This window comes from Numenius arquata, chromosome 6 (assembly GCF_964106895.1).
Source record: "Numenius arquata chromosome 6, bNumArq3.hap1.1, whole genome shotgun sequence".
NCBI classification, from domain to species: Eukaryota; Metazoa; Chordata; class Aves; order Charadriiformes; family Scolopacidae; genus Numenius; species Numenius arquata.
Genome location: NC_133581.1, coordinates 11854571 through 11866871, shown reverse-complemented (window position 1 = coordinate 11866871; position 12301 = coordinate 11854571). Strand labels below are relative to the sequence as shown.

The 12301-nt window shown below is 40.2% G+C and overlaps 1 protein-coding gene across 3 annotated transcripts in view; it reads left to right on the top strand.

Moving 5' to 3' along the window:
- The window catches only part of UNC79 (unc-79 homolog, NALCN channel complex subunit), a 114511-nt gene extending 105628 nt beyond the window's left edge, over positions 1–8883 (top strand). For all 3 annotated transcript variants that reach the window (XM_074148882.1, XM_074148881.1, XM_074148883.1), the window contains 4 exons: positions 752–949; positions 3164–3241; positions 7955–7996; positions 8683–8883. In XM_074148882.1, the coding sequence (XP_074004983.1) occupies positions 752–949; positions 3164–3241; positions 7955–7996; positions 8683–8883 (519 nt within the window). The remainder of the gene's footprint in view (positions 1–751; positions 950–3163; positions 3242–7954; positions 7997–8682) is intronic.
- The last annotated feature ends 3418 nt before the right edge of the window (positions 8884–12301 follow it).

Below are 12301 nucleotides of genomic sequence, written 5' to 3'. Positions count from 1 at the left end.
TTTGGTGCAGTCATACTACCACAGAGCATGAATCACTGTTGCACTTGCAAACCAAGAAAACAGCTCTGACCAAAAGCATCTTTCTTGTAATGAAGTAGTTCATGTCTAGCGCTCCTGGAGGCTCAGGCACCATGATATGTAGCACTTATTAGCAAAGAGCCATGCTTGAGAATGCAAAATTTATTCTCTGTTAGCTTTTCAAAACTTTTTGGCCTAGACTGTGAGTAGTTCTGTCCCAGCAAGGTAGAAATGGATGACAGATTAACAGGACAGATGTAAGATGATGTATTTTGTACGATAGCCTTCCTTTCAGGTGATCAGAATCTGAATGACGTATCCCAGCAGCATTTTTGAAATGGAACCATATGTGCCAGAGCCTCCAAGCCTTCCACAGACTGCAGTGGAGTTTTCCATCAAAAAGTCTCAGAACTAGTCCTGAGTAGCTGTTCTGCAAAACTAACTTTCTCTTTATAGGGACTGACCTTAATGCCATACAAAGAGATTGCATGGGAGTGTGTGTTTGCAAATGCAGTTTTTAGTCTGGAAATATAAAACTGGTTTTTAAACATGGAGAAGATGTTACCAAGTGTACTTGACTTACTAGTTCCTGATGGGAGGGAAACATGGGAAAGTGGGGGGCAAGACTGCCCAGTGAGATGCCTGACAGAGGAGTGCTTTGATGAAAACCTCTGCACTGTATCCCAATACTCTTACTTGAATAAACATTTTCCTCTGTTATTTGTTTTTACAGACATCTGTTCTGCACATGTGTTCCCTCTTCCATGCATTTATATTTGCTCAGCTCTGGACAGTGTACTGTGAACAAACAGCAGTAGCTCCGACAGTCCAGAATCAGAACGAATTTAGCTTTACAGCAATCCTTACAGCCTTGGAGTTCTGGAGCCGAGTGACACCTAGCATCCTACAGCTAATGGCACATAACAAAGTGGTGAGTCAGGTGCTGTGTACAGATTTTGTACAGGTTAAACTCGGAAGCCTTGCTTTGTTTCAGTGGAATACATCAGACTTACGAATAATGTCATAAAGCAACTCTGATGCTTTTGAGAAATTAAAGGGAAGGCTAATTAGTGGTTTAAATTTGCAGTGGGCCTGAAACAAAATTTAGCCAGGATCTGCCTGAAACAGAACCAAGAGCTAGAGTTGCTGCTTGTTGGATTAAGGGCTCCCTGCATCAGGTCTCATTTTATATATGTTCCTGTTCTTCACAGTTGTCCTGTTTCACCTGACTCTGCCTTACAGGAGCCATTAAGTGTTTTAGGATAATTCTGTGAATATTCATTTGAATATTTTTTTACCAAGTGATGGTGAAAAAAATGCACAAATGCTGACACTTGACTACTCATAACCCATTGGTTACTCCTCAAAAATAAGCTACATAAATACCTCTGGAAACATTTTTGAGTAATGAGTGCCTTGAAGGGAGGTATCTCTAGAGATAATGTTTGAAAGCGAAATGTTCTCTCTGTCCAGAAATCATCCAGACCATTTTTTGGAAATAACTTTTAAGCATTTATTTATCTCAATTGCTCATTGCTGTTGGAGCAGCTTTGTACAAAAAGAACCCAGGAAGGTTCCAGCAGCCTTCTCATAGGTGCTACCTTTGCATCCCATTGACTAATGATTCTCTAAAGATTAGTCTGAGCCTGACTAAAGATTGCAGGCTTAGGGTTGAGCCCTTGTTTCTGATGGGCAAGATGTATTGTGTTTGCCACTTCCTAGAAAGTCATGACAAGTCTGTCGTGACTTTTCAAAACTTAAACTGAGAAGGTAACTAGTAGCTCTGGCTCTGGAGAACCTGGTACTAGCTTTGAGTGAGAAAGATTCATGTGTGGCCCAGTCCTCTAAGTCAGGTGTTCTTAAGGTTTAGGATTTTCATTCGTTGGTTGGGGTTTTTTTGGTTTTTTGTTTGTTTGTTTGTTTTTTTAAATGGGAACCTGCTATCTATATGGAAGTTATTTTATGTAATTCCCCTTTTCCCATGTGAAACATCTTCCACCCCAGGCAGGTACAGACCTTTGGCCTTTCAATTGTAATTACATGGGCTGCACTTGAATGTCTTTTCCCTTGTGTCTTGTCCATATCAGGCAAGGACCACCTAAAGCTGTCTTTAAATGGTATTTTAGTCTCTGACATCTAGTGAGGTCTCTGTGGTTGACAAGCCACTGTTGGGAACATAGTTTGTGAAGCTCCATATGAATGAACGGGAAATGTACATAATACTTCTAAGTAGTCAGTTGTTTAGCCAGACACAAAGTCTTCTTGTCAAGCCTTAGAACAAGAATATGACCTGGAAGTCCTAAGTTCCAAACCTTATTCTGGAAGTATATCATTATGTGGCTTTATTGCAAGTTATTAAACTCTCTGCCTCAGCTATTGCTCTGTGAAATGTAGATAATACTTGCCCATCTCACAGGGGCGTTGTGAGGTTAATTAGTTAGTGTTTGTAAAGTGCTTTGAAGATGAAAAGCACGACATGAAAGCTAAGTTTATTATTATCGAGGGGAATTTACACATAGTTCAGACAGACACTGTAAATACTCACTGCTGGCTCAGGGCATTTGTCTTGTACCTATGAATTTACACAATATAAAACATAAAAAGTCGTCTACTACCAAATAATTGATATTTGCATCTGCCATAATTCATGGTACAAAATGGAAGAATTATGGACTAGCTGCGAGATCAGAACAATAAATTGTCTTTTGATGGGAGGAAAAAAAAGGTGGTTTTTGTGGGTATGTTAATTTCCAAAGATTCAGTAAATAAAAATATCAATTTCTGACACACCGATTGATGAGAACTACACAGCAAAGGCATGTAGAAGGATTTATGATATCTGAAAAGAACAAAGCTGAAGGCAACTTGTTTTGATGTGTGGTACAAATTAAAATACATCAAGCACTTTGAAATATTTAACAGATAGGTGTTGCCACATCAGGGGACAACTAAATATAGAGAAATGACCCTTGTGTGCTCATGTAATATTTAATCTTATATGTCAGTGGTTAATAAATGCACATCTAGTGATTCAATATAACTGCTAAGCAAATACAGGAATAGTCTTTTAGAGACTGTTGGCTTAGCTTACAACACTGTTACGCTGGGCACTAATTTGGTTTTTATGCTTGATTTTTTTCCCAAGATGGTGGAAATGGTGTGCCTGCATGTGATTAGTTTAATGGAGGCTTTACAGGAATGCAACTCTACTATCTTTGTAAAGGTAGGCTTACCACATCATAAATATTTAGTTAATGATGTTGCCTGTCTATTGTGATTTCTAGGCATACTGTCCATTGCTTCCCCTCCCACTCAAAAAAAGAAAGTCGAAGACGCTGAAATTGAATGCTGATGCAGAAATAAAACTACTAGAGCATAAATAAATAAATAAATCTCTTGTAAGATGTAAGACCAGACTATAATCTCAAATCCAAGTTCTTCAGATTTTTTTAAAAGAACTTCTGGTCTCCTTCCATTGCTTCAGTGGTCTTATTTGTCTAATAGACTCAGCTGGTGTCACTGACTTTGAGACCCTCTAGGTACTGTCTGAATTTTCAGCAATTCTGTAACTTTTAATCATTGTAGGACCTTTGCAGATCACCTCACTGTTCTGATCCTCATGTTCTTTTAGATTGATAACAAAAACTTTGTGCCACAATGGTTTTCTTGTTATTATATGCCTAAGTGTCTGACTTTGTCAATTATTATTTGATAGTGAATCTTCTTCCCCTAGGACGTGTAACTGGGTATTCTTTGGTTAGAAAATCAAATCCTGCATGCTCCATTCGTGTAAAATTCTTTCTTTGGAACTCAGTGGTCAGTCTCCTGTGGATCACCACAGTGTTTTCAGAATACATTCCCAAAGGACTGGGGTAGTCTCACAAGCAGAAGTAAATTTTACTAGCTTTTTTTAACATGTTTTCCCATTGCATTATTGTGAAGGCAATTTTCATATAAAATACCAACAATTTAAATAGTTAAATGCACTTTGAATCTAACCAAAATATGATGGGTTATGTAGTTCTCCTGATGCCATAAAGGAAACTTCTGACTGTTGTTTTACTCATCTTTTATGATCAAGCTGGAACTGAAAATAAAGGAGCTAAAATTGAAGGTCTTGATGTCAACTGGCATGAAAATATTCACACTCATAGTGAAAACACAGATTTATAGTCAGTAATGACTTGATTCACTACAGAAACTCTGCTGCTGTGGGATGTTAAAGTGATCATGGCTGTCCCTGGAAGACGCATGGTCTTCTCTTTCAGCCAGTCCAGGATGTCTAGGATTTGACAAGGATGAAAAATGGCTTTAAAGCTGTGAAAAGAGAGGCCTTTAGGGCTGAATTCCTGTCACAATTCAAATGAATTTCAGGGGGTTATATTTGAGATGGTATATCAATAATATGCTAAATCAGGTTAAAAGGACGTTGTTGTTACTATGAAATCAAGCTCATAAACCTCTGAAATTCAAAGTTAAGGTGCTAAGCTTTCTTTCATGTTCAGGGGATGGGAGATGGAAGAGAAGAATCTGGGTGACCAAATCCGCTTTACTTGGCCCTAAAGTGAAATCCTGCAGGGACAGTATACAGACATAATAGTGTCATAGGTTTCATAGCCCCAGGTTACTAATATTTTTCAAAACTAACTAATTGTAAAAATGTTTATTGTAGATCTGAAAAGTAAGTGTCATGATTTGGGGAAAGACTTACTGTATATTTGAACTCCTTCAAAGAGGCAGAAGTGTAAAGTTTATTCACACAGGAGCCACTAAGTGAGTGACATCTCTCTAAATTAAAAAAAGATCAACTTTGAGACTGTCTCTTCCGCAGTGATTGTGAAGAAGATCTCAGCTTCGTTACTGCTACTTCAGAAGTCTGCAAGGATGACAATTCTCCGAATATTAGTTGACTGGGCAGTTTTTTGGTAGCTTGTTTTATTCGAGACAATCTTTTATTGCCCTGCCTTTGATAATGAAACAATTTTATGTTGTGCTTTGAAGTCTTTTTTTTTTTTTTTTTTCTCCTTTATTTTAGATGTAAGCCTTTCAAACAAGATTTAGTTTTCACTGAAGGAAAGGACATAGTGTAGTGAGAGAAATTTTTTAAACAGAACATTCTTAACACTCTTTCAGGAATTTATTCAGCAAAATTAATAATTCCCAATGACTTCCTTTTGGAACTGAGCACACTAGCACTGATAAATCCGGACGATTTATCATTCATATATTTACTGCAGTGTCTTTTATCCCACCTAGGGAATCAGGTGATGCAAAAACTTCATTTGTTAGTGAAGTCATTGCATCATTCAACACATATTTTTAATGCACCAAAATGAGAAGATGGGATAGCGATACTGGGTGGCCATTTTCTGTATGACAAGTGAGGGGAAAATATGTCCTAAAACATGAGAGGAAGAGAAGATGTAAACAATTCAGGTCTCCTTCACTGAAAGAAGAGATGTCTTTATGCCTGAGATTAGCACTCCTTCATCTCCTCCTTGTGTTGGTCCTGTGACGTTTCTTCCTCCTGGTACTGTGTTGGGCTTTGCTATTGAATTAAACTCTCACTGATAGCATTGAGACATTGCTTCCTTTAGTCTTTGAACCGTTCCCTTTAATCTCAAAGGATATTTTTTGGATCTGATGTTAGATTATCTTTACCAATCTGGGGAGGAAAACAAATTTCCTGTCCTGTGAAAACATTTCAACCATAATGTATTTATGTTTCTTTCTAAGTCGGAGTGAGGTATATATACACACACACATTTATGCAGATGCACACATACCCACATATTTAATTAATTGTATTTTCCTCTGAGGGGATATATTCTGTTTCAGGAGGGCTGAAATCAAAGTGTTCAACTTTCCTCCCATTTTCCTTTGCCAAAGGAACTGGGAAACTAGCTGTCCCAGGACAGCCATTGATAATGGAGACCAGCTCCTTGCTGATCACAGCTCTCTCTCTGACCGTCAGATGTACATCTGAGGAATTTGGGGGCCAGCAGCAGGGAAGGGAGCAGCTCAGCAAACTGCACCATCTTTTCCAGAGACCCAGGGGTTTTAGGCAGCTCCAGCGGAAGAGTTGGGAAGCCAGAAAAGCACAGTAACCAACCTGTTCTCCAGCCTGGTTTCCATCAAAACTTTCACTAGAATCAACATAATTCTGTTGAAAATATAAACTCCAAAAAATAGACAGTGTCTCACAGCAGTCTGTTCTTCCAGCTGTTCTTTCTAACTAGCTCTTCGTATTCTTCCTTTGTGAAGAAAAGGCTGGCTGGGGAGTAGGTAATAAAATTCAAATGCTTCAATAAAAATGTCGTCTTGTCTCATTTATTTAACTGGCAGCTGTAGGAGTGGAAGGTTTGCTTGCTTGTGCCTGCAGCAGAAAGTTTTGTTTCCCTAAAAGCGTCCAGACCCTGGAAGACAGAAGCAGCGCTGAAGGACAATGATCTGTATCTGACTTTAGACCTCTACAATGTAGATGCCAATATGAGCTAGTTTCTGTGAGTGCCCTTTAAAGTCAGTGGAGATAAACAGGTGTTTCTGGACATGATTCATCTTGATCTATTTTGGATACCTGCTTTGGGACAAGATGAACTAGATGTGAGAATTGCTTGATTCTCTCAGATGACTGTAAAAGATGTCCAGTGAATTGATTCCGATGCAGAGGGGTACCCTGAGTTTTCTGCCTGTCTTCCCTCCTTGCTTGACATACTTGTGACACCAGTCCGATCACCTCTGGCTTAGCTCCATAGGAACTTCATTAATGCTGGATGAAATTATCAGCGACGTTTTGTTGATGGCAGTGGGGCATGGGGGGCATGGCTTCTCAGTATGCTTACCTGTTCCCTCCTCTCCAAAAAATACATCAGACCTTGCGGCCACTGGATCTTATTAAGCACTTCATTAGTGTGAGAGCCCAGGGAAGGATGTACAGAACTCGCACTTCTGCTGCATCTGGCTACATTCCAGCTGTTTTGGCATGCATCTATCTGTAAATGCTGAGGTTTGAACATGGTTCTTCATGTAGTAGACTAAAAGTAATCAGTCCTGACAGAACTGCATGTGATTCTCCAGCAAAACAGCACTGAAATTGAAACAATTATCATTCCTTGCACAAGGGAAACAGCACTTTATCTAATGTTGTCAATAATGATTAGGTTTAACTTGCAGCTCCCAGTAGCATAATTGGCAAATTGCAAATTTTAATGCCATTTGGAGGAACATTTCAGAACAATAACCTCAGTGGTTAAATTAATATTGGAGAACATGAATACTTCTGCTAGAAATGCCTCTCTGTCTTTCATAAGGTTGTCATGTTATACATGCTCAGAAACTAAAGTTCTCTGAAGAGCAGGAGACTGAAATACATGTCAATCCAATCACAGGTGACAGAGTCGCAGACCTCCTTGCCTTGTCTATCTGGATAGTTAGAGTTTTTACCTGTGCCCCCATGCCTACAGGTCACATTCTGCAGTGAAGCGCTGATGTGACTAGTGGCTTATAAAATGCTGGTTACCTGGTTAAAATATCTGGCCTGTTATTAGAAGCTTCTGCTGCATGTTTTTTCAGTTCTTGATGTATACCTCACCATGCAGAATGTTTATTATATTTATTTCAGTATTGCTCACCTCCACGTACTGGAACACCCTCACAAGGAAAATAAGAAGTGATTTCCTTTAACAAGTTTTTATTCTGTACTGTCATCGTTGCCTTAAACGGGATATCAGTAATTGCTACTGGTGATTCATCAAGCTACAAACAAGGGAAGCTTCTTCCCCTCTGAGAGTTATCTGCCCCAAAACATATCCATCATTTAAAAATAACTACATTTTCAGAGTTGTGGTATAGGTGATACACCCTTCTCTGTCTCACAGTAACTGAAGTGTGTTTACAGTCACTTGTATAATAATAAAATATACCTCTCTTCTTACAGCTCATACCAATGTGGTTGCCAATGATACAGTCAAATCTAAAGGTAAGTTGTTTCTAGTACCTTATCCTTTTATTCTTAGTGTTACACGTCTGTAAATTCTGGAATTAAGGTCACTAGATGTGGTCTCCAGTCTCTCTGGATACAGATCGTTGTAGCATATCCAGATGCACTGGATGGCTCAGCAGTGAAGGTTCCAGGTGTGAGCATACGTAGGGCATCATCAGCTAAGTCACTTGTCTTGTAATCAGTACTGCTCTCCTTTCCTGTCTGAAACACTTTCCTCTGACCGGGTCCTGGGGCAGGGCCTTTCCTCCCTGTTTAGTGAGATTGGGTGTTCCCTCAGCTGTGGAATTTTCTTGCTGTCTTGGGCTTGAGTGTCCCCTGACAAATCAGGATGGCAGCTCTTCACTCAGGAGATGGATTTGGGTTCTGTAGCAGATATTTTGGGCCTGCTTGCTTGGGTAAAACTGTGCCAGCTGGCCCTGTTTGTAAGAGAGAGCAAGGTGAGAGAGAATTTTGGTGATGAGAATAAAAGTGCTGGAGTTGGACTCAGCATGGAGTTGTTTCTGTAAGCACATTTGCCTTTCATGGCAACACTACAGTGCAGGATGCAGAAGAAAAAAATTTGACATTGGGGCAGTGGCAGAACTTTCCCTGGCCAGCAAGGAGTACCTTCCACAGTGCCGTATTAAAGGAAAGAAACTGAATGTTTTGCATTATTTTAACAGCATTTATCTGCTGGACTCCAGCTACGCCTCCAAGCCATCCAGAGCAATGTCAACCATCACAGCCTAAGGATGTTACAGGGGTCAGGACAAATGAACAATAGCTCATCTGTGCTCCGCAAATGGCTACAGTGTACCCAATTTAAAATGGCTCAAGTGGAAATTCAGTCGTCAGAAGCTGCATCTCAATTTTATCCTTTATGATTCACGTAATTTGTTCCAAATGTTCATTTTTAGCCTAGCAATAACAGGGTTAGAGCTGTAAAAGACCTTTTGTATAAATCAGTATACAGAGTATATACTGTATCTCTACTTTTTAGCCTAGGACAGATTGTGGAAAAGCTTATAATGGGTGAAGCTAAGAGCCTGATCCTGCCGGTCTTTAATTACACTTACTCAGAATCAACAGGTTCTCAAGTCTGCATTCATGAACGTCTATTTGCAGGATTGGACTCAAATCTATCACATTGTACATATCTCTATGATCATTGAAGTATCTTGTTCTTAAATGTTTCTTTACATTATTTTTGAAGCTAAGACAAAAATCACTTTTCTTTAACTTCTATTTTTTTTAAAAATAGAATTGTGGGTATTCACAAACATATGGAAGTGCTATGTTGCTATTTTTTTGATGATAACAAAAGAAAACAGGATTTTTAGAAACCTTTATAGGAGGTTTTTTTGGGGGGTGTCTTTTTTTTTTTTTTTTTAGATACACAGCTGGCAATGCAATAAAACCTGTCACTATAAAACAGCGATGTTCTAATGAGGCTTTTTGTCGTCATCTTCTGGGAAAACAGCAGCTTGTGAGGAGAGTTATTATAAAGTGCACTTAGAAATTAGGTTGTTAAACTGTGCCAATTAATTTGTCTTTTTTCTTCAGTACTGTTTTCCAAAATTGCCAAGTCTGATTTATTCTTTTCTGAAATACTGCTTTTACTTCATTGATTCTGTGCTGCTGTTCTTTGTAGGTTTCATAGAAGCCTCTTTAATTTTGTGACTACTGTATTGTATTCTTTTGTCAATACTTGTGTACAGTGCAATTAAAAATGGATATCCCAGATGTATTCTTATTGATGTCTACAGGAATTATGTTGCAGACTTCAAGAGGAGCACGATTGGACCTTAACTTTTGCATAATGATATTTACAAATAACAGCATTTGCATACTATTGTATTAAACATGATGTTTAATAACAGATGGAGTTTAATATCATTAAGGGACTCAGCCAAAGCCCATTGGAATCTAAGGAGACTCAATTAATTCAATGGATTTTACAAAAAATCTTGAGAGCACCATGATTCACCACCTCTTGTAATTAATACTTAAATCTGTGCCATCACAGTTGTATTTTGTGTATTTATTCCTGTAATGCACTGATTAGAATAATAACAAACGCACATTTAAGTTGTGTATTAGAATGCTATTAAATTCCTAGTCTTTATTACCACTTTCAGGAAGTGGAAAGGCATACTGGTAAAGAACTGCCTGAGTCCATTTCAGTTGTGGAGGGTCGACCTTTCCTCAGTGCATTCACCGAAGAAAAAATGGAAATCTTTGCAGACGTGCCATTAAAGTACCATTATGCTTTAAAAAAAAACCACCCCAAACCTGAACAAAGACAGTAAAGCATGCGTTAGCTTGCTTTAAAGATACCCCTCTCAGTGTTTTCAGTGGAGAGAGACTGATTTTGCTTTCCCTCCTTCTTAGATTCACACATTAATAGATTCTAAGCTTAAAATGGACTCCAGCTTTTGACTGGCTATGGAGAAGAAAGAACAAAGTGCTACAGAAATGTTTATACATGTTCCCCTCCCTTCTTTTTTCCCCTCTCCTTTGTCATTTACCGATCAGCTCATAGTCGCTACAGAATCACAGAATGGTTGAGGTTGGAAGGGACCTCTGGAGGTCATCTGGTGCAATCCCCCTGCTCCTGGCAGACTGGCAAAACACAAAAAGAATGCAAATATAGTGGTGGGTAGTTATTAAATGCAAGCCAAAACCAGACCTGCTGAATCCAGGTCCATGACTAAACAACTTAAGAGTTTGTGGAAATCTAGATCTAGTTTCAGCTGATTTAGCTGATCCTGGTCACAGGATCTACTTCCATGTCTGAACACTGGGTTTAGTATGGTTCTGTCACTGATTATAATTAATACAGTTCTTATAGAGCTGTTATACATAGGCAAATTAAGATTGCAAATATGAATTAGGAAGCTGCTTTAGCATAGAGAACACAGCCTGGAAGATGGTGTGACTGATGGTTCAGGATGTGTTTAATAATAACAAGTAGCATGGGGCTTGGCCAGATATACATGGTTTAACGCCTCATGAAAATCTCTAAGTGCACTCTAGGCATCTCCAGAAGTACAGAAATCTGCATTAATTGCTTTTAAAAGCATTGTAAAATATATCTTTACAGTGCCTGAGGTCAATACACAACTCAAGTGAGTCACTCCCATTATCTGTCTGAAATAGCCCAGAGCAGCAATTCTTTATATTCTGTAGGAAGATTAGGAAGTAAACAACACTTGGTGTTCCCTGAAAATGCTACCAAATAGCAGAGGCCAATCTTTCCCCCTCTGCCCCGCTCCCAGCACGGCTGCGTCTCTGGGGATGTGACACCAGGAGCGGGATCCATCCTCTGTCTGACCACAGCGAGCTGCCCTTCGGGAGCAGCATTTCGTCAGCTCTTGCAATAAGCTGCCTAAATCAGCGCCTGTTGCCAGGCCTGACCTAGTAAAAGAATCAATTTACTGTGCGCCGGACTGTGACATTTTCAACAAGATGAGGCACTTCGGCCGAAGCGAGGGGTAAAATGCCGCACCGGCTGTGGGGCGTCCTGAGTTGTGTAACTCAGTGTCCTGAAAGCGAGGTTAAGGTCCACGCTGGGCACCTCGGAGTGCTTTCCGTCTGCCTGTCGGGACGGCCGCTGGCTGAGCTACGCGCAGGAGCTTACGAACAAAAGGCTCTTGCAGCACATCAGGCACGATCTACACACGTGCCTTATCTTATACCTAACTTTTCCGTGACGTCTCGTTAGAGCCGTGGCGGGTTAAAGGCCCCAGAGACACACGGTGGTTTTTCTGGCTCTGTTTGTCATGCTGTGACAAGAGTCGATGTGCTCTAGGACAGTTGAACGTTCTGGGCCCGAAGATCTCTCTGAATCCTGGCCTGCACGGCCTCTTTTCAAGCTGGGTAAAGATTGCCAGAGCCCAGGGCTGTTTGGTCTTTGCTGGCGTGTCCTGGAAAAGAGCTCTGCAGCAAAGGCTCCTGTGCTGTTCCCCCGGCTGCACACACCTCTGGAGCAGGGTTTCATCCACTCTTTTTCCTCTTGAATCTTAGCGTGACTTCAGCAGGGCCAAAGTCTATATTCCTTCAGCAGGCTGTGAATCTTGATTGCACAGGGGCCGTTTAGTCAACGATGTGGGTCTTCGTCTCAGCAGTCTGCCTAAAATCAGGCTGAGGCCACGGCACCGCAGCTGGCCTGAAGTTGACACGCTTTGTTTGGCTTGATGCAAATTTGAAAGGAAGGGCCCTGCATTTGGCTGTTGATTTATGAGTCTGAATTACTCCATTCAAGTTCTGCTGAGCACAGTTTCAGCTGGAGGCTGAGCGTCG